The 22336-nt window shown below is 40.3% G+C and overlaps 2 protein-coding genes across 3 annotated transcripts in view; one reads left to right on the top strand and one right to left on the bottom strand.

Moving 5' to 3' along the window:
* Positions 1-8166, bottom strand: part of dnajc21 (DnaJ heat shock protein family (Hsp40) member C21) — a 14858-nt gene extending 6692 nt beyond the window's left edge. Inside the window, exons 1-7 of the mRNA XM_061876491.1 lie at positions 7780-8166; positions 7616-7709; positions 5460-5583; positions 5241-5372; positions 2156-2460; positions 1921-2069; positions 1741-1831 (exon numbers count right to left, since the gene is read on the bottom strand). Coding sequence (XP_061732475.1) covers positions 1741-1831; positions 1921-2069; positions 2156-2460; positions 5241-5372; positions 5460-5583; positions 7616-7709; positions 7780-7876 — 992 coding nt within the window. The 5' untranslated portion in view covers positions 7877-8166. The remainder of the gene's footprint in view (positions 1-1740; positions 1832-1920; positions 2070-2155; positions 2461-5240; positions 5373-5459; positions 5584-7615; positions 7710-7779) is intronic.
* LOC133536184 (ribosome biogenesis protein BRX1 homolog) lies at positions 7655-22336 on the top strand. Of its 2 annotated transcripts, none has more exons than XM_061876493.1 (10): positions 7655-7807; positions 11020-11131; positions 13198-13241; positions 13332-13402; positions 13490-13539; positions 13613-13686; positions 13767-13817; positions 20716-20817; positions 20883-21011; positions 21880-22336. In XM_061876493.1, exons 2-10 carry the CDS (start codon positions 11092-11094, stop codon positions 22126-22128), a joined length of 810 nt encoding a protein of 269 aa, XP_061732477.1. In that variant the 5' UTR covers positions 7655-7807; positions 11020-11091; the 3' UTR covers positions 22129-22336. The 2 variants fall into 2 exon arrangements, with proteins under 2 accessions (XP_061732477.1, XP_061732476.1); XM_061876492.1 differs by lacking the exon at positions 7655-7807 and adding an exon at positions 10676-10880.

The raw sequence follows: 22336 nt of genomic DNA, 5'->3' as shown, positions 1-22336 counted from the left end.
CGCATTAAAAACTAAGAATAACATTGTTGGGGTTTAGGAGACAAAAATGGAGTAAAAAAATAAACCCTGAAAAAAAATCTAGTTTAGAAATACAACTGAACTTTCATTTCTATCTTTTTTTTTTAATGTCACAAATAGGGCTGGGCGATCTGGCTGAAAACTCTATCACATTATACATTTTTTACATTGATCGATATTGATACAATTTCCAATTTATCAATGGTGCTATTTATCAGTTGCGAGGGTGTCTGGTAGCCAGGTAGGCACTGATGGGGAGTAACAACAACATTTTCCGGTAGCTTGGCTACTTTTTGAGAGAGTAACTATTTCTGTAGCTTAGCCATTTTTAAACCCATGTAGCTAGGTAGCTTACATCAAAAGATACAAGCTACAAAGAGAGAAAATGAACTGCGAATCCAGGCCAAAAAAAAACATGGAAAAATACAAGGACCTGGATAAATGAGATGAATGAGAATGTTCGTGTGATGAGTCACAATTGGCTAAAGTTTGGGTAAATCATTATGGACTGGCCAGTCAGGGGAAAAATATGGCGAAACAAGGAAGCAAAACCAGGAAGTTTCCCCAAAAGTGGGACACTTCAAGCTGACTACTCAAAAAAATCTTATAAAAGAAAAATACTTGAAAATGGCAGAGGAATTCTATCCCACAGATAAGATTTTTTCTTTAGTGATAACGACTACGTCCAGGTAACCCGGCAATAATGCATGACCTCGGCAAAACCTTAGCTTTTAGTTGTTTACGCTATAAACCAAAATCATATTTTTTGTTTCATCTGACATCACATGGACTAATATAAGACCTTCTGGAGGAAAGTTTTGTGGGTGAGATGAAACAAAAACGGAGCTGTTTGGCCACAATACCCAGCAATATGTTTGGGGACAAAAGGTGATGTCTTTAATCCCAAATACACCAATCCTATCGTCGAGCATGGTGGTGGTAGTATTATGCTCTGGGCCTGTTTTGCTGCCAATGGAACTGTTGCTTTAAATGGGACAAGGAAAAAGGAGGATTACCTCCAAATTCTTCAAGACAACCTAAAATAATCAGCCCAGAGGTTGGGTCTTGGGCGCAGTTGGGTGTTCCAACAGGACAATGACCCCAAACACACGTCAAAAGTGGTAAAGGAATGGCCAAATCAGACTAGAATTAAGGTTTTAGAATGGCCTTCCCAAAACGTTGGACAATGCTGAAGAAACAAGTCCATGTCAGAAAACCAACAAATTTAGCTGAACTGCACCAATTTTGTCAAGAGGAGTGGTCAAAAATTCAGCCAGAAGCTTGCTCGAAAATTGTGAATGGCTACCAAAAGGACCTTGTTGCAGTGAGACTTGCCAAGGGACATGTTACCAAATATTAACAGTTGGCAAATTGGCAATACCAATCCCCAATACCAATCATCTTCTGCCACCTTTTAACTCAATGGCAGATTGGGTGTGCATGAAGCGTGTTAAGAAGCAAAATTACGATGCATTCTGCCTCCTACTGTAATGAGCTACACAAAAAGCCATATTTAGACAGTCCTTTTAAAAAGTGTTCATGAGTGAGGGCTCTGTAAGTGCCATATCTGCCAAATATCTATATACTTACAGGTTACAGGTGAATGTGGCAGGTCAGAAATGTTGTTCATGTGACAGCCAGACTATTATTAAAGGCTTTTCGAGATTGTTTTACCCATAGAGTAGGTCAAGCCCAAAAGTAAACATCAAACATGTCACTCACGCTTTGTCCGATTTGAAGGATTTGTCGCAGGCTGGACAGTAAAGATCATCGAAGTAGTCGAGGTTGATGTTGTCTGCATCTGGTTGGTCTCCTTTAATAGAGGTTGTATCAGGTATTTGTTTTAAGACAAAAAATCTAAAAAAAAAAAAAAAGTCAGAAAAAGGAAAAACTCAGACTGACCAAGTCCTTTTTCCAAAGTCTCCAGCTCTTCGCTTTCACTCTCCGACACGTCTCCAAACACTTCCCCATACTGAGCCTCCATCTTCTGCAGCTCATTCTCCAGCTCCGACATGGCGGCCCAGCTCTGCTCCTTGTACTCCTCCGCCAACCTTGGGAGACAGACAGCAATATTTAGTAATGTTCAACGGCAAGCCTGAATATAAAAAAAAAAATCTGCATAATTAGCACTGCTCACTTAGCCTGACTGAGCTTCTGCTTGCGCCTCAGCTCCTCCACCTTTTTGCTCTTCTCGGCGTTGCGCTCCTCCAACTGCTTGCGGTGCACATGTACCCGACGGTCGCGCTTGCGGACAAAGGCCACCAGCTGGCGCACAAGCTCGTTGCGCTCCTTCCGAGCCTTGTCTCTGGTTTTCTTGTTCTCCTTCTCCATGGCTCTCTTCTGCCAGCGGTTGGAACCCTGCCTGGTGTCGTACTCCTCCTTCCAGGCAAAGTTTTTGCGTGTGCAAAAGCTCTGCCAGTAGCCGTAAAAGACGTGCACCACCTGGGAAATGGGAACAATGGAGTTGACCAAGATAACATAAGCCACAACTTTTACTTAAACAATATGGAGGAAGACTTTTCATAGGAGACCTCCATCAAGGCCTAACGATATGTGACCAAGTGGTGTTTTGAATTGGTGTTGCTGGATTTGAATAGTATATAAGAAACGTGTATGTCATGTTAGTATCTTCGTGGTAAAAATCGAAGTTGTAAATATCTAGTAAATTCAATGCTTATACTACGCAGAACAGCCAGACCTTTAAAATACCTACGTGTCAGTAGATTACAGTTCCAGTTGTATGGTCATAAAAAACCCTAATAAAGAACACATTTACATTTCCCTTTTTTTGGCTGTCATCATTGTCATTGTCATTATCGGTAGATTTCTGTGGCGGCAAAAAAAAACAACACAAAAAAATGTACATTTTTGGTTCTGGTTCACCAGTTTCCTGTTTTGTCTGTGGGTGAATCACATACATAAAATAAATTACAGTTCTCATCACTAAGGATGGGTATCTTTTACATTCGAACCAATACTATACCAATTTTCGGTACCGGGGAATCAATACCGGTACGCAATTAAACAATTTTTTTAGGTACTTTAGTGTGTGTTCATGTAGTGATATATTGTATTTATTGATCAAATATATTTTATTTTAAATTTGACACTGATCTATTGCTGTCCTGCTGTTATATCTTGATTTCTTACACTGACGAGTCTCATTTGCAAGTATTATCTAATAAATTTTGCATGTCATGTCCATTCCGATATGTTAGCTGGCAGACGTGTATAGGCTAAGGTATGTTGCTGTAGACAGGAAGTAGCCTTTGCTATAAAGCTGAATTTGCCAGTCTTTTCTTTTATTGATCTCGAAAAGAGTTTTTACTGTAAGTATTGACCTTATTACACACAAGCTGTTTGATAGTTACATGCATCTCAGTGTATCTTGGGTTTGATTACCAAATTCGGAGATGTTGCAATCAGCATTCAAAATATCGTATGTATTATTATGATTACATCACATTATAATCATTATATAGTTTTATCGGTTATTACTTCTGTTTAAGGGGGAACTGCACTTTCTTTTGGAATTCTACCCATCGTTAACAAACATTATAAAAGACATGCCGACGGATGGGTTTTTTACGCATTCTAACTTGTAAATAAATGTAAATAAAAGTCTGCTTACAATGGAGCAAATGGGAGGTCCTCTATTTCGACCAGAAAACCAACCGCCAACAATACAATTTACATTTCATGACTTGAATATTGACCAAGGTGTAATGACATTCATGTCATTTCCAAAACAGAAAGTGCAAGATTGTCAGAGACATTTTAAAACAAGCTATGCGTGCCCTTTTATGCATAATGTCACTAAGATGACATATCAAAACAACACTAAATTAAAGTGCACTTTTTGTACAGAACGCCACTACAATAGTTTAAAACAAATAAAGTGCACTCTTGTGCATGATGTTACACAAGATATTTCAATAACTGTCAAATAAAAATGAGCTGCATAATAGGAAATCAAATAGTGTATGTCCTTCGCTATGTGGTAGGTTACTGCGGACGTTATCTACTTCTGTTGTTGACTATTTTTTTCGTACGGGGTTGATGTGGAAATAGTTGCTTCGGCATTTTGTTGGTGTGGCACTGAATGGAGATGTTGACATGCTGCGTTTCAAGCACTCCTTATTGTCTAGCGGGTGACTTTTCAAATGATGCTACATTAGCAGTGGTGCTACTTTTTGTAGCAACGCTTTTGCCGCATAATTGTTCAACATATTCCCGCCAGACGTGCTGTTTTTCTTGGGAATTAATTCTTCCTTCATTGGTTACAAGATTCGCACCTTCTCTCTCTCTTATTACCACCCGCACCACACCGTTAGCATCACAACTAACGTTACCATGTCGCTATCTGTCTGCTTCGTGGGAGCGTGTGACGTCGCACACGTTACGTATGTAAGAAGGTGTGCTTGTTTTAAGTCTCTGTGAGTAGGAGAGACAAGAAAGAGTGGGAAACGCATGCAGTGTAATGCCCGCAGCTTAAAGCAACTGCGTGAGAATGTATACTTGAATATCACGATATAGCCATTTTCTATATCGGACCGAGACAAACCCGCGATATATCGAGTGTATCAATTTATCCCCCAGCCCTAACGCCGACCATAGTATCCAAACAGTCATACTGTAAATATGCATTATGATTAATTGTTCCATCTAAATGGGAAAATTTAGACATCCTGTCGGTTGCCATCACAGTGAGAGCAGACATTGTACAGTAAGCTTTCTTAGTATCATATTTGTATTTCTCGTTTTTACTGCTGAGTGTTTCACTAAAGCTGTTTAGCATAGCTTCTAAAACTTTTAGCTTGTGGACCTTAAATTCAGGATCAGAGATATGAGTTTCTGGATCATACTTTTTCCCAAAGTAATCGTTGTTGGATCTCAGAAAGTCTGCATGATTTGCATTGTTGTTGGTGGGGAAGGGATCTGCGCTTCCTACCACTACGTCTCGCCATCACGTGACTGGCTAGCTAATTATCTCTCAAAATGGCTTGGGAATCTCTGTGAGATTGATACTTTTTTGTAAGTCTTTCAGTGCCATACATCAGATATATATGATAATAGCTTCATTCTACCTCTTTTTCCACTCTACTGACACTTTAAGGTGTACAGCGACAGCGAAAAAGATGGCCTTGTTGAAGTCTCTGGTACTGTGCGACTACTTAAATGTGAACTCCCGGTGGGAACCAGTTAGCGTGGGGCTCACTTACTGTATCGTAGTCACTTTGAGAATCCCCAAAGGGCGGAAACTCCTCCTCATCATCATCACTATCCGCTCTTCCACACTCAATCTCCTCTTTCACAATGGCCTCAAAGAGATTCCTGTAGACTGTGAAGAAGCCCTAAGGTCCAACAAGATGCAAAGCAATTGTATGGCAGTTTAGAGGACTTGGCACATCTTAAAGGTAAATCGGTTGAGGATCACCAACCTTGTCGTCGTCCCCAAAACCAGAGTAACATGTGACAGTGAAGAACTGGACCAAGGTAATGCTGTCGTCCTCGTAGTCTCCGCTTACTCCACCTTTCAACAGAGCATCCCTGTGATTGTCATACCTGATAAACACAAAATGGGGGAATTTACATATCACCCACAATAATACATAATTCCTGAACACATGCTATAGTTGAGATTAGGGCTGGTCGATATATCGATATACTCAATATATCGTGGATTTGTGTCTGTGCGATATAAAAAATGACTATTTCGTGATATTCAAGTATACGTTCTCACGCAGTTGCTTTAAGCCGCTAGCATTAAACTGCATGCTTGTTTCCCTCTTTCTTGTCTCTCCTTTTCAGAGACTTAAAACAAGCACACCATCTTACACACGTCACATACTGTCACGTGAGCAACGTCATACGCTCCCGCGGAGCAGAGAGGTAGCAGCATGGTGACATTAGCTGTGATGCTAGCGGAGTGGTGCGAGTGGTAATACGAGAGAAAGAAGGTGCGAATCTGGTAACAAATGGAGGAAGAATTCATTCCCAAGCGGGAATATGTTGAACAGTTATGCGACAAAAGCGTTTCCATAAAACGTAGCACCACTGCTAATTTGTAGCATCATTTGAAAAGCCACCCGCTAGAGAATGAAGAGTGCTTCAAACAGCATGTCAACATGTCATTTTGGTGCGACACCAACAAAATGCCGAAGCAACTATTTTCACGTCCGCACTGTAGGACAGTGGTTCTCAAATGGAGTTACGCGTACCCCTTGGGGTACTTGAAGGTATGCCAAGGGGTACGTGAGATTTTTCTTTAAAATATTCTAAAAATAGCAACAATTCAAAAATCTTTTATAAATATATTTATTGAATAATACTTAAACAAAATATGAATGTAAGTTCATAAACTGTGAAAAAAAACCCAATGCAATATTCAGTCTTCACAGCTAGATTTTTTTATAGACATATTCCATAAATATTGATGTTAAAGATTAGTTTTTTTGTAAAAAAATGTTTAGAATGAAGTTCATGAATCCAGATTGATTTCTATTACAATCCCCAAAGAGGGCACTTTAAGCTGATGATTACCTATATGTGTAGAAATTGTATTTATAATTGAATCACTTGTTTATTTTTCAACAAGTTTTTAGTTATTTTTATATCTTTTTTTCTAAATAGTTCAAGAAAGACCACTACAACTAAATAAATCAGCAACTGATGACATAGTGCTGTATTTTACTTCTTTATCTCTTTTTTTTCATGCTTTGCTCTGATTAAGGGGTACTTGAATGAGAAAAATGTTCACACGGGGTACATCACTGAAAAAAGGTTGAGAACCACTGCCGTAGGACATACACTATTTGATATGCAGCTCCTTTTAATGTAACACTTATTGAAATATATTGTGTGACATCATGCACAAAAGTGCACTTTATTTGTTTTTAACTATTGTAGTGGCCTTCCGTACAAAAAGTACACTTTAATTTAGTGTTGTTTTGATACGTCATCTGACTGACATAATGCACAAAAGTGCACTTTATTTGTTTTAAACTATTGTAGTGGTCTGTACAAAAAGTGCACTTTAATTTGGTGTTGTTTTGATATGTCATCTTAATGACATCATGCACAAAAGTTCACTAATACCTTGTTTTAAAATGTCTCTGACAGTCTTGCACTTTCTGTTTTGGAAATGGCATGAATGCTTGTGCCACTGCTTAATAACTGTTTAATAAATACAGTTTTGGTCAATTGACTTAATTGTGAATTCCCTCTCTGCATGAAAGTTTAAAATGAGCATATATCAATGAAGTATGAAGAAGAATGTTTTAATGTAGACACATAGAATCATCATACTGCTGTGACTATATTGATTGATTGATTGATTGATACTTTTATTAGTAGATTGCACAGTACAGTACATATTCCGTACAATTGACCACTAAATGGTAACACCCGAATAAGTTTTTCAACTTGTTTAAGTCGGGGTCTACGTTAATCAATTCATATGCATCAAGTGTTCATTCAAGGCTAAGGCAAAATATCGCGATATATATCCTGTATCGCGGTATGGCTTAAAAAATATCGGGATATTAATAAAAGGCCATATCCCCCAGCCGTAGTTGAGATAAAAACGTATAGTCACCATGCTCTCTCCTGGGGGTCACCTAGGACGTCATAGGCTGCCTGAATCAGCTTGAACTGTTCGGATGCTTCCTCAGCATTATCCAAATTCTTATCTGGAAACATCACACGTTGGTTTTAACCATCAGAAAGGGTCTGGTCTCCCTTTTAGAAATTCTTCCTTACCTGGATGCCATTTCAGGGCTAGTTTACGGTAAGCTTTCTTCAAATCGTCGTCATCTGCTTCCCGTTTGACTCCCAAAACGTCGTAATGACACTTCATGATTGTTAATCAAATAAATACACTACAAGTAGAGTAAATGTGTCCACCGGCGAAACTGTAGTTAGCATTTAGCTAAGAGTAACACGCTACCTACCGGTATATGAACTTATAAACAACAACCGTTAGCTGGTTTTAGTTTTGAGCATATTTACATTTAGTGTTTGTATTCCATTAAAAGTTTTGGAATGCTTCATTTAATACATTTGTAATTAAATTCAAGCAGGCTTTTTTCGAGACCGCTGAATGATAAATGCCAACTCTCGCGATAATTCCTTCTTCTTCTTCTTCTTTTTCATTTTATGGCGGGTCGCAACTAATGTTATAGGTGCATACCGCCGTTTACTGCATCGGAGTTTATATCCTCAGGGTGAGTACATACTGGTTACAGACTATGTTGTTGGTATATACATATCAAATATGTTTTTACACAAAACAATTTTTTTACACAGAAAAAAAAAATCATAATGATAAAAAATAATTTAAAAAATTATTAAAATAAATATTATATATCAATCAATCAATAAATCAATCAATGATTATTTACATTGCTCTCGTCCTCTCCAAGGTTCTCATAGTCATCATTGTCACCTACGTCCCACTGGGTGTGAGTTTTCCTTGCCCTTATGTGGGCCTACCGAGGATGTGGTAGTGGTTTGTGTTGTGGTTTGTACAGCCCTTTGAGACACTCGTGATTTAGGGCTATCCCCGCGACCCCGAAAGGGAATAAGCGGCAGAAAATGGATGGATGGATGGAAGTAAACATTGATTGATTGATTGATATAGCCCTAAATCACTAGTGTCTCAAAGGGCTGCACAAATCACAACACAAACCACAACGACATCCTCGGTAGAGCCCACATAAGGGCAAGGAAAACAATGATGACTATGAGAAACCTTGGAGAGGACCGCATATGTGGGCAAATACCCCCCCACCCCTCTAGGGGAACCGAAAGCAATGGATGTCGAGTGGGTCCAACATGATACTGTGAAAGTTCAACCATAGTGGATCCAACACAGCAGAGAGAGTCCCGTCCACAGTGGAGCCAGCAGGAAACCACCCCAAGCGGAGGCGGATCAGCAGCGCAGAGACGTCCCAGCCGATACACAGGTGAGCGGTCCATCCTGGGTCCCATCTCTGGACATGCGGTCCATCCTGGGTCCCGGCTCTGGATGAGCGGTCCATCCTGGGTCCCGACTCAGGACGGCCGGAACCTCATCCATGGCCACCGGACCGGACCCCCTCCAGTGGGATAGAGGAGGAAAAGAAAAGAAACGGCAGATCAACTGCGGCATAGCTCGGTTGGTAGAGTGGCCGTGCCAGCAACTTGAGGGTTGCAGGTTCGATTCCCGCTTCCGCCATCCTAGTCACTGCCGTTGTGTCCTTGGGCAAGACACTTTACCCACCTGCTCCCAGTGCCACCCACACTGGTTTAAATGTAACTTAGATATTGGGTTTCACTATGTTAAGCGCATTGAGTCACTAGAGAAAAGCGCTATATAAATATAATTCACTTCACTTCACAACTGGTCTAAAAAGGGGGTCTATTTAAAGGCTAGAGTATACAAATGAGTTTATAAATATATTATATGAGCAACACGGTGGGAGAGGGATTAGTGCGTCTACCTCACAATACGAAGGTCCTGAGTAGTCCTGGGTTCAATCCGGGCTCGGGATCTTTCTGTGTGGAGTTTGCATGTTCTCCCCGTGACTGCGTGGGTTCCCTCCGGGTACTCCGGCTTCCTCCCACCTCCAAAGACATGCACCTGGGGATAGGTTGATTGGCAACACTAAATGGTCCCTAGTGTGTGAATGTTGTCTGTCTATCTGTGTTGGCCCTGTGATGAGGTGGCAACTTGTCCAGGGTACCGCCCGAATGCAGCTGAGATAGGCGCCAGCGACCCCAAAAAGGGACAAGCGGTAGAAATGGATGGATGGATACTTCTTTAAAGGCCTTAGTGGCCACATGCGTGGACAGCACCTTTTAGCTCTTATTTCCAAAATCGTGTACACTACTGAATTGGGATCATATCTCGACGTATGGACACTTATACTGATATCTGGTGGTGTCAGAAGAGTATAACATACAATTGAATTTGGAAAATAAAGTGTAAAAATAAAAATGTGCATGTCACTACGCATGCAGTACATGTTTGTGTACGTATGGACTAAGTACATCATATGAAAAGGTGATTTGAAAAAGGGACGTTTTTGACATGAATAAGGGAGGTTTTTGTGGTTGGTGCACAAATTGTAAGTGTATATTGTGTTTTTTATGTTGATTTAATTAAAAATATATACATATTATTTTTTAAATTTTTATAAAAATGTATAAAAAATTCTTCTGCGGCCCGGTACCTATTAGGCCACGGCCCAGTACCGGGCCACGGCCCGGTGGTTGGGGACCACTGTTTTAGATGAGTTCACATCCATCGTAACACAACATCGTTCCACAACCATGAATTGATTTACGTAGACCCCGACTTAAACAAGTTGAAAAACTTATTCGGAATTTACCATTTAGTGGTCAATTGTACGGAATATGTACTGAACTGTACAATCTACTAATAAAAGTATCAACAAATCAATCAAAGTAGACCCCGACTTAAACTAGTTGAAAAACTTATTCGGAATTTACCATTTAGTGGTCGATTGTACGGAATTTGTACTGAACTGTGCAATCGACTAATACAAGTTTCAATCAATCAATCAATCAAACGAAAGTAGCGTATTTGTGTGTAATGCCACCTTTACGCCAGTAGGGGTCCCTCATTTTCACTTCTCGCACATGGGTCGAACTCTCGTCAAACCGCGCGAGAGTTGTGTGCCAGAGCGTGTGTTGTCGTACAAACAAACATGTCGGCTCCTAAGCGAAAACGTGGGGGACAGCATGTCGGTGGAAAAAAGGCAAAACAACTCAAAATGTCCGCGGAGGGAGGAACCCCACCGAGTGAAAACCCACAGGAAACAACAAATGTTATCACCGTCCCGGCACCGGTGTCTATGGTACGTGCTTGCGCTTGAATGAAGCTCGCTTGTTAGCACATAGCTTTGCAATGTGCTAACTGGATAGAAGTACTATGTCCTTATTTTAACATGACTAACTTAATGTTTGTTGTCTATGTTCTTGGTTTATTATCTCCAGGGCAAATGGATCAACAAGGAAAGAGTTCTCATTTTTTCTTCCAGAGGCATAGACTTCAGAACAAGACATTTAATGCAAGACCTTAGGAGCATCATGCCACATTCCAAAGCAGGTCAGTTCTGCACAATGTACACAACTTTTATTAATATCTCGATATTTTTAGGCCATATCGCAATACACGATATAAATCGCGATATTTTGCCTTGGCCACGAATTAACACTTGATGCACATAATCACAGCATTATGGTTATATGTGTCTACATTGAAAAATTCTTGTTCATACTGCATTAAAGGCCTACTGAAATGAGATTTTCTTATTCAAACGGGGATAGCAGGTCCATTCTATGTGTCATACTTGATCATTTCGCGATATTGCCATATTTTTGCTGACAGGATTTAGTAGAGAACATCGACGATAAAGTCCGCAACTTTTGGTCGCTAATAAAAAAGCCTTGCCTTTACCGGAAGTAGCAGACGATTTGCGCGTGACGTCACGGGTTGTGGAGCTCCTCTTATCCTCATATTGTTTGCAATCATAGCCAGCAGCAGCTAGAGCTATTCGGACCAAGAAAGCGACAATTTCCCCATTAATTTGAGCAAGGATGAACGATTCGTGGATGAGGAAATTTAGAGTGAAGGACCAGAAAAGGAAAAAAAAAAGGCAATTGCAATTATGAGCGATTCAGATGTTTTTAGACACATTTACTAGGATAATTCTGGGAAATCCCTTATCTGCCTATTGTGTTGCTAGTGTTTTAGTGAGTTAAATAGTACCTTAAAGTCGGACGGGTGTGGCCACGGATGTGTTGACGCCAGAGTCTCTGAGGAAAGTCACGAAGCTGCAGCAGGACAGAAGCTCCGCGGATCTCCGGTAAAAGCCGATTATTACCACAATTTTCTCACCGAAAACTGCCGGTTGACATGTAGTCGGATCCATGTTCGCTTGACCGCTCTGATCCATAGTAAAGCTTCACCCCCGGGAATTTTAAATAAGGAAACACTGTGTGTTTGTGTGGCTAAAGGCTAAAAGCTTCTCACCTCCATCTTTCTATTTTGACTTCTCCGTTATTAATTGAACAAATTGCAAAAGATTCAGCAACACAGATGTCCAAAATACTGTGTAATTATGCGATTAAAGCAGACTACTTATAGCTTGGATCAGGCTGGAAAATAATGTCCGCTACAACCCGAGACGTCAAAAGCACGCGTCATCATACGAGTCATCGACAGAGCCTCCGTCCAAACCTGACTAAATAACAAGTTCAATGTTTTATTATTATAATCAAATGACAGCAATCATTTCCATGAGATTATTTTTAATATAAGTGTTTTGGCCCACTTACAATAACATAAAAAAAAATTGTTTTTCATGAGCTCTGTACAAGGTGGGGTTTGAAATAATTTGTACCCCTTTCAGATATCGCATTTAGGTCCCACTAAAACATTCACATGTTGCACAATGAGATGTAAACATGGGATCATGTGTACATTCCTCTAACTTTCTTTTTGTAAAATATATCTTTATTAGTATTTTCCCACTTCCAAAGACATGCACCCGGGGATAGGTTGATTGGCAACACTAAATTGGCCCTAGTGTGTGAATGTTGTCTGTCTATCCGTGTTGACCCTGCGATGAGGTGGCGACTTGTCCAGGGTGTACCCCGCCTTCCGCCCGATTGTAGCTGAGATAGGCGCCAGCGCCCCCCGCAACCCCAAAAGGGAATAAGCGGTAGAAAATGGATTGATGGATAGTATTTCTTTAATATAGTAACATCATTAAATTAAGAAAAAACATTTTATTTTTCACTAAAGAAAGGTTCGGTGAATGCGCATATTAAACTGGCGGGGTTCGGTACCTCTAACAAGGTTAAGAACCACTGCTACAGGGTATATCCAACATTATGTATTATTCTAACTGATCTTTTTTGTAACACTATTTATGAATGAAGTAAACTTTGGTAGTTATTTCCCCATATTTCTGCAAGATAAATCAGATATGGTAACACTAGTAAGCAGTAGAGGATATGGAGGGATTTTTGGTCTAGAACATTTTTTGCTTTATTCATTATCGACGTGTTTCTTGCTACTTTGTTATATATTTTTTTACATGAGATTTCCAGTTAATTTTATCATCAGTTTGTGATTGTTCTAATAGCATCATCTTAAACTCCTTTTAGATACAAAAATGGACAGGAAGGACAAGCTGTTTGTGATTAATGAAGTGAGTTTTTTTTTTTTACCTAATATGTTAATTACTGTATAATATGTTATTATTTATCTAATGTATTTGTAATAAATATTTTTCCCATAGGTGTGCGAGATCAAAAACTGCAACAAGTGCCTCTTCTTTGAAGCCAAGAAGAAACAGGACCTTTATTTGTGGTTGAGTATTTGTTCTGTAATTTCTCATGTTTGACTCAGTTGCATCGTCACACATTGTTAAAACTGAATAATGCTTTTGCCATGCAGGATTTCAAACAGCCCTCATGGACCCTCTGCAAAATTCCTGGTTCAGAATAGTAAGTTACCGCCGCTCTCCAGTCCCTCGTAGTCCAAACTGTTAAAATGTAATTGATTTAAACTTCACCACAGTACATACACTGGCTGAGCTCAAGATGACAGGAAACTGCCTGAAAGGATCCAGGCCGCTGTTGTCGTTTGATCCGGTGGGTATGACAAAAAAAAAAAATTGGGTTAGATGGTTGCCAACTTGCCATAGTAACTGACTTGTCGTTTCTTCTTCCAGAAATTTGACCGGGAGGCCCACTATGCTTTGCTTAAAGAGCTTTTCATCCAGGTGGGTGCATTTTTTTTATTAAAGGATCAACAAGAGCGCTAATAAGTACAACATGCAGACCTCCAACAATACTGCCAAATGTAGTATTATTCCCCAGAGAGAGACAGTAAAAGGTATATTATTGTTACCTGCTTGTCCAACAATGCAATGTGGGTTTGACGACGAAGAAGCCAGGTTAGCATTCTTCCGTTGTTGAAAGGTGACAAATCTGCATCAAAATGTATACCTTTTAGTTTAGTTACTATGGGTTAATATATTCTTTAAGTAATGCTGGTAGCTTTATTCATGTTAACTCACCTTTAGGGAATGGCCTTCACAATAAATGACACATAATATATTTATACCAGCTGAGTGGCCTTGTGGTTAGAGCAGTGGTTCTTAACCTTGTTGGAGGTACCAAACCCCACCAGTTTCATATGCGCATTCACCGAACCCTTCTTTTTTTATTTTTAATTCAAGACAAAGTTATATGTTTTTTTTACTGGTGCACAAAATGAACCGTGCATCACCTTTGTTCAATGAATGAAACCATCACAGTGCATGAACTCGCAACAAATTAAACCCCTGCGAATCAGATGGAAATTAGAGGGAACATTGTTTGGGGGTATCCATAATATTTTTACGATAAGTTGGGTGTGTCTTGACCTCCGCGACAGAGGTCCCGTCGAACCCCTGAGGCCGACTCACCGAACCCCTAGGGTTCGATCGAACCCGGGATAAGAACCACTGGGTTAGAGTGTCCGCCCTGAGACTGGGAGGTTGTGAGTTCAAACCCCGGCCGAGTCATACCAAAGACTACAACAAATGGGACCCATTGCCTCTCTGCTCACTGCTCCCCTCACCTCCCAGAGGGTGAACATGGGGATGGGTGTAATGCAGAGGACAAATTTCACAACACCCAGTGTGTGTGTGACAATCGTATTTACCTATATCATGAATATAGTCCACAACACCATTGAAAAGTTCCCATTTATTTACATGTGAAAGGGTCTTCAAACTTTTGAGCTGTATAATATATTATGGTCTTCATAATTCCACTATAAAATGATGGTCTTAATTTAAAAGTCCACCATAAATATCTGCTTTGCAGATGCCATGTCTGCTCTACATGTGATTTTTATCAGTAATAAACTAGGTAAGTAATTTGTTGGGGGCCTATGAAATCCGTTTTGGTTTCTAAATGTTGTTTAAATTTTGTAGAATTAAGTTTTACACAATTTATAGTGGTATAATGTCCAAAATCTTTCCACGTATAGCTGCATACTGAAAAGTGAAAGAGATTGGATGGCCTCTTTTGTACATTAAATATGCTAAAACCAAGAAAAATGTACTGGTATAAGCTGAACTGTTCTTAAAAAATGATAACCGTATTTTCTGAACTATAAGGCGCACTTAAGATCCTTTTTTTTCCTCAAAACTCGCCTAATGTGTGGAATAATTCTGGTTTTGCTTACCGACCTCGAAGCAATGGTACATTGTGTAATGATAAGTGTGACTAGTAGATTTAGTTTAGTTTATTAAGGATCCCCATTAGTCTACACCGCAGTGGAGACTATTCTTCCTGGGGTCCAGTAGATGGCAGTCAAATACAAGATATACGTGTAGACTGCACTATAATGGCAATATGACTTAAGTAAACAACATCAACATTTTATATGTTCCATTAAAAATATAAAACATTACTCACAACGCTCAAAAATCTATCAAAATGTTTTAGTACGACTTTGGTAGGCTATGAAACCGCACCGCTTGATGTGCTTCAACATCGAGTATTATTATGGTTTGTGTGTGTGTGTATAAGGTAAGACATTATCTGGCATTTTGTTTCGCAATATTATGTGAAAGCAACTTTTTATTACCTTCTGGTCCCTGCTGATCTGTATTTGGGATCTGCATAAATCCTGAAAAATTGCGTGAGTCCGCCTTTTTAGTCCCTGTCAACACCATAATCGATAAGCTTCTTCGTTTTCTCTATCTTCTTGTTGTGGGACATTCATCCATTTCTAATATAGTGTAAAGTTCTTACTTGTATCTGTCAGTAAACTCGCCATGAAAGCGATAAAACATACCAGTGTAGTGAGTTTACATTATTCACCCAAGGAACTTTAGTTATTAAAGAATTCCGGTCGAACGTTTTTTCACGGGACACGTTGTTGTTTCCGGATGAGGAGATGCTGCTCCATTATTTATATAAGTACATTCTGAATGTCATTAAAACAGTTAGTTCCATCTTTTCACACTCCTTCCACGCTACACCGCTACAACAAAGATGACGGGGAGAAGACGCTGTTGAAGGTGAGCCACGTAAATATGACCGCCCACAAAACGGCGTATCCGGAAGCGAGTGTTAACAAGCGGCTTGAAGATGATCTGTAAAACATCATCCATGCAACATTTTGACCAAAGAACCACCATTACATGTTATGTAGACCACAAGTGTTTACGTTTAGAAAAAAAAATGACTCCTTTAATGGGCCCTATAATCCGGTGTGCCGTATATATGAAAAAAGATCGAAAATAGACCATTTATCGGCAGTACGCCTTATAATCTGGTGCGCCCTATTGTCCGAAAAATACGGTAATTCATTTAATTTTCAGAACATATGAAGGGCCTATAATGGTTGGCTGTGTTCAACCTTGATTTACACTTATTTGGTGATTTTGTATCAGTGAATAAAATGTCTGTTAGTTAAATCAATCAATCAATCAATGTTTACTTATATAGCCCTAAATCACTAGTGTCTCAAAGGGCTGCACAAACCACCACGACATCCTCGGTAGGCCCACGCAAGGAAAACTCACACCCAGTGGGACATCGGTGACAATAATGACCCAGTGGGACGTCGGTGACAATGATGACTATGAGAACCTTGGAGAGGAGGAAAGCAATGGATGTCGAGCGGGTCTAACATGATACTGTGAAAGTTCAATCCACAATGGATCCAACACAGTCGCGAGAGTCCAGTCCAAAGCGGATCCAACACAGCAGCGAGAGTCCCGTTCACAGCGGAGCCAGCAGGAAACCATCCCAAGCGGAGGCGGATCAGCATCGCAGAGATGTCCCCAGCCGATACACAGGCAAGCAGTACATGGCCACCGGATCGGACCGGACCCCCTCCACAAGGGAGAGTGGGACATAGAAGAAAAAGGAAAGAAACGGCAGATCAACTGGTCTAAAAAGGGAGTCTATTTAAAGGCTAGAGTATACAAATGAGTTTTAAGGTGAGACTTAAATGCTTCTACTGAGGTGGCATCTCGAACTGTTACCGGGAGGGCATTCCAGAGTACTGGAGCCCGAACGGAAAACGCTCTATAGCCCGCAGACTTTTTTTGGGCTTTGGGAATCACTAACAAGCCGGAGTCCTTTGAACGCAGATTTCTTGCCGGGACATATGGTGCAATACAATCGGCAAGATAGGATGGAGCTAGACCGTGTAGTATTTTATACGTAAGTAGTAAAACCTTAAAGTCACATCTTAAGTGCACAGGAAGCCAGTGCAGGTGAGCCAGTACAGGCGTAATGTGATCAAACTTTCTTGTTCTTGTCAAAAGTCTAGCAGCCGCATTTTGTACCAACTGTAATCTTTTAATGCTAGACATGGGGAGACCCGAAAATAATACGTTACAGTAGTCGAGGCGAGACGTAACAAACGCATGGATAATGATCTCAGCGTCTTTAGTGGACAGAATGGAGCGAATTTTAGCGATATTACGGAGATGAAAGAAGGCCGTTTTAGTAACGCTTTTAATGTGTGCCTCAAAGGAGAGAGTTGGGTCGAAGATAATACCCAGATTCTTTACCGTGTCGCCTTGTTTAATTGTTTGGTTGTCAAATGTTAGAGTTGTATTATTAAATAGAGTTCGGTGTCTAGCTGGACCGATAATCAGCATTTCCGTTTTTTTGGCGTTGAGTTTCAAAAAGTTAGCGGACATCCATTGTTTAATTTCATTGACACGCCTCCAGCTGACTACAATCCGGCGTGTTGGTCAGCTTTAGGGGCATGTAGAGTTGGGTGTCATCAGCATAACAGTGAAAGCTAATACCGTATTTGCGTATGATGTCACCTAGCGGCAGCATGTAGATGCTGAAGAGTGCAGGGCCAAGGACCGAACCCTGGGGAACTCCACACGTTACCTTAACGTAGTCCGAGGTCACATTGTTATGGGAGACACACTGCATCCTATCAGTAAGATAAGAGTTAAACCAAGACAGGGCTAAGTCTGACATACCAATTCGTGTTTTGATACGTTCTAATAAAATATTATGATCGACGGTATCGAAAGCAGCGCTAAGATCGAGGAGCAGCAACATAGATGACGCATCAGAATCCATCGTTAGCAATAGATCATTAGTCATTTTTGCGAGGGCTGTCTCCGTGGAGTGATTTGCCCTGAAACCGGATTGAAAGGTTTCACATAGATTGTTAGACGCTAAGTGTTCATTTAACTGCCCCGCAACAATTTTTTCAAGAATTTTTGAAATAAAGGGAAGGTGAGACACCGGTCGGTAGTTTACCATGAGGTCAGGATCGAGGTTAGGTCTTTTAAGAAGAGGATGAATAACCGCTTTTTTGAATGCTAGGGGAACAGTGCCCGAGGAGAGTGATAAGTTTATAATATTTAGCACTGATGGACCTAATAATACAAAGAGCCCCTTGATCAGTTTCCCAGGAAGAGGGTCAAGTAAACATGTTGTCTGTTTTATTCCATTTACACGTTGTAACAATTCCTCTAATGTTATTTCCTCAAAACGAGAGAAACTATTTTGGAGGGCAGTATCCGCCGTATATACAATCGTGTCAGTGTTAATAGAACCCCGTTGTAGCTGGGACGCATTGTCTTTTATCTCCTTTCTAATGACTTCAATTTTCTTACTAAAGAATTGCATAAAGTCATCAGCTGAGTGGGTTGAGCTACTGGAAGGGGTCCCTTGTTGGGTTAGCGATGCTACCGTACTAAACAAAAATTTAGGATCGTTTTTATTACGGTGGATGAGATTTGAGTAATATTTCGCTTTAGCTAAGGTAAGCATGCGTTTATAAGTTATTAAACCATCACTCCATGCTTGATGGTGCACCTCAAGTTTAGTCGTGCGCCATTTGCGTTCCAGCTTTCTACATAATTTCTGAGCTCTAGTTTCTTCTGTAAACCACGGGGTGCGCTTTTTTGGAGCCTTTTTTAACTTTAGCGGTGCTATGTTATCAATGGTTTCGCGCAGGGCGTCGTTAAAGTTGTTAGTGAGGTTATCAATAGAGCCCACATACTTTGGGAATGGTGCCATTACCGAGGGCAGTAGGTCAGCAAGAGTTGTCGTTGTGGCTGTATTCATGTTGCGGCTGCTATAGCAGTTATTATTAGTTTGACGAACATGCGTCTGAACCTCGAATTTTATAAGGTAATGATCGGACAATACTTTAGTATACGGGAGTATCATAACTTTGGAAACGGTGATACCCCTGACAAGCACTAGGTCTATCGTATTGCCGTTGCGATGCGTGGGTTCATTTATTATTTGTGTGAGACCACAGCTATCAATTACAGTCTGGAGTGCTACGCACGGTGGGTCCGATGGGGTATTCATATGGATATTAAAGTCCCCCATTATGATTATATTATCGGCGTATGTCACTAGATCAGCAACGAACTCTGAGAATTCATTGATAAAGTCCGAATAGGGCCCTGGGGGGCGGTAGATAACAGCCAGGTGTAGAGGCAGCGGTGTGACAGACCTCATAGTAAGCACCTCAAACGATTTATATTTATTATTTATGTTAGGACTAAGGTTAAAGTTTTCGTTGTATATTAGTGCGACCCCCCCACCCCCTTTTAAGCGGACGGGCAATATGCGCATGTGTAAAGTTAGGAGGACATGCCTCATTTAGCGCAAAAAAGTCGTTTGGTTTAAGCCAGGTTTCGCTGAGACCGATGACGTTAAGATTGTTGTCTCTGATAATATCATTAACTAACAACGTTTTGGGAGACAATGATCTTATGTTTAAAAAACCTATATTATAGGTAGTGGGCTGTTTCAGGGAATTTTTGATCAAATTATCCGTAGTAGCAATATTAATAATGTTGTGTTTATTATGCCCAGTGCATTCAGTATAATTACGACCATATCTAGGAATTGATACGACAGGAATTTTCCGATTGTTTGATTGTTGCTTTGATAAACTGCACGCATCATGGTTAGCCACCTCAGTAACGGGGATTTTCCGATTGTTTGTTTGTTGCTTTGATAAACTGCACGCATCATAGTTAGCCACCTCGGTAGAACACATGTCCAACTCTGAAACACTCAAAGCAGAAAAAACTTGTTCTAATTTAACTGACTCCTTACCCAGACCAGTAGTCTCGCATCTTTCATTTAAATCCGTCTGCAGGATGGAGGGAAGTGGTGTTCTGTGGGGATTAGCCTTCTGCTTTGTTTTTAGCCCCGCTCGACATCCGCGTTTCCGATCACACCGCTGGCGTCTGCTCCGTAGACGGCCCCCGCTGCTACTAGACTCCCCTGCTTCACAGGCCGCTGGATGTAGCCGCCGACGTATTCCCATGCTAGTTAGCAAGTCTAGCACGCAAGCGTCAATCAGTCCAAAACGGCCCGATATGTCCACATCCAGAAGTGTCTGGCGGTCGTACGTGATCACGGAGTGACCACGATGTGAGCCAGCCATAAAGTTTATAGAATTGTCCGGTATTTCTGCCAAATGTTCCATCTTTAGCAGCAGCTCCGCAATGTTGCAGCCCGTACGGGCGCCGCCATCTTGGAATCAAATGCAAAATCCTTTCATGTATTGATGTGTATTTTAACATGATCATTATCTGGATAAAACAAGCAAGGAAGAGAGGGATTCCTTTCTTTGAACTCATTCATAACTTTTTGATTTATGAATTGCAGACTTTTTCTACACCACGCTATCACCCCAAGAGTCAGCCCTTTGTGGACCATGTCTTCACTTTCACCATTGCAGACAACAGGATTTGGTTCCGAAACTACCAGGTAACTTGTTTCCCCCCCTCACACTGTGTCAGAATCAAATTGATGGCTTATTTTGTCGCTTCCAGATCATGGAGGAAGATGCCGCGCTCGTTGAAATCGGACCTCGCTTTGTCCTCAACCTTATCAAGATCTTCCAGGGCAGCTTTGGCGGACCCACGCTCTATGAGAACGCAGGCTTTAAGTCTCCCAACATGGTAACACTCGCTTTTCATTTGAGATTTAGCGTTAGATGGGGGACAAGTGGTAGAAAATTGATGGATGTATAGAACTATTGGGACACTTTTCCAGTACAACTATTGGGATTGAAAATAGATTTTCCTTACAGCTATAACAGCTTTTATGCTTCTACAAAATTTTGGAGTGTCTTTTGGAATTTTTCTAAACATTTGTGTGAACTGAAAAAAGTCGTTTTTCCTCAAGATGACTCTCATGGGTCACAGTTTTAAAAAACGTTGGAAATAAAGAACAATGCATCCGGAAAGTATTCACAGCTCTTCACTTTTTCCACATTTTGTGATGTTACCACCTTATTCGAAAATGGGATGAATTATTTTTTTGTCCTCAAAAATTCTACACACCCTATGAGGACGATCTGTTTTTTTTTTTATAGGCATTTTTTCAAATTTATTAAAAATAAAAAAATTTAAAAGCCTAGACTTGAACCCAATTGAACATATGTGGGTAAAAAAGTCTTTAAATGACTGTGCACAAAACTTCCCATCTGACCTGATGGAGCATGAGAGGGGCTGCAAAAAGGAAAGGGCAAAACTAATTGCTGGCAAAAGTGCTTTAACAAAGTATTTCATAAAGACTGTGAATAATTACGCATGTGATGTCTTAGTTTTTTTTATTTCTAATACATTTAGCTATAATTTACTAAACTTTTTCAGTCATAATTGGGTATTGTGTGTAGAATTTTGAGGGCAAAAAAAATAATTGATTCCATTTTGGAATAATTCTGTAACATAAAAAAATGTGGAGCAAGTGATGGGCAGTGAATACTTTCCGGATACACTATCATTTTTTGCCAACGGTGCTAAATCACAATTGTTAAATCTACAGCAAAGGCGAGAGATTCGTCTGGCAGCGGCGGCCCGGGTGCGCGAGAAGCAGATGGTGAAGGAGCTGCAAAATATAAAGAGGGAGCAAGCTAAGCCCAACATCATTACAGACATCACGGATGATGTTTTTGACACACCGGCGGAGAAGAAACCTGTTCAGATTGAGACGGAGCCGGCAGGGGAAAAAGTCGAAAAGAAAAAGAATAAGAAGATGTTCAAAAGGACGAGGAAGCAAATGACGAGCAGGTGAAAGGACAGACAGAAACATGCCGAAAATACATTCATTCATCGGAATATTTTTTTGTGAATTTGATGTATTTACACATTAAAAGTTACATGTCAACGTAACTTTTATTTTAGTACAATTGTTTCAGCATTTTACTAAAACAGCTTTATCAGGATTATATTGAAATTGTGTATGTTAAACTTCTTGAAATAAACACAAGCAAACAAGTGAA

This window comes from Nerophis ophidion, linkage group LG17, assembly GCF_033978795.1.
Source record: "Nerophis ophidion isolate RoL-2023_Sa linkage group LG17, RoL_Noph_v1.0, whole genome shotgun sequence".
Classification (NCBI taxonomy): Eukaryota; Metazoa; Chordata; class Actinopteri; order Syngnathiformes; family Syngnathidae; genus Nerophis; species Nerophis ophidion.
Note: the sequence above shows the minus strand (reverse complement) of the source record. Positions and strands in the feature narration are given on the sequence as shown.

What these genes read in the sequence shown, in the direction of transcription:
- LOC133536184 (XM_061876492.1), top strand. Translation starts at nt 10,731, where the DNA reads ATGTCGGCTCCTAAGCGAAAACGTGGGGGACAGCATGTCGGTGGAAAA. An exon ending in AGCTGTTTGTGATTAATGAA is followed by an intron (nt 13,242 to 13,331) that starts GTGAGTTTTTTT and finishes TTTTTCCCATAG; the next exon opens with GTGTGCGAGATCAAAAACTG. An exon ending in AAACAGGACCTTTATTTGTG is followed by an intron (nt 13,403 to 13,489) that starts GTTGAGTATTTG and finishes TTTGCCATGCAG; the next exon opens with GATTTCAAACAGCCCTCATG.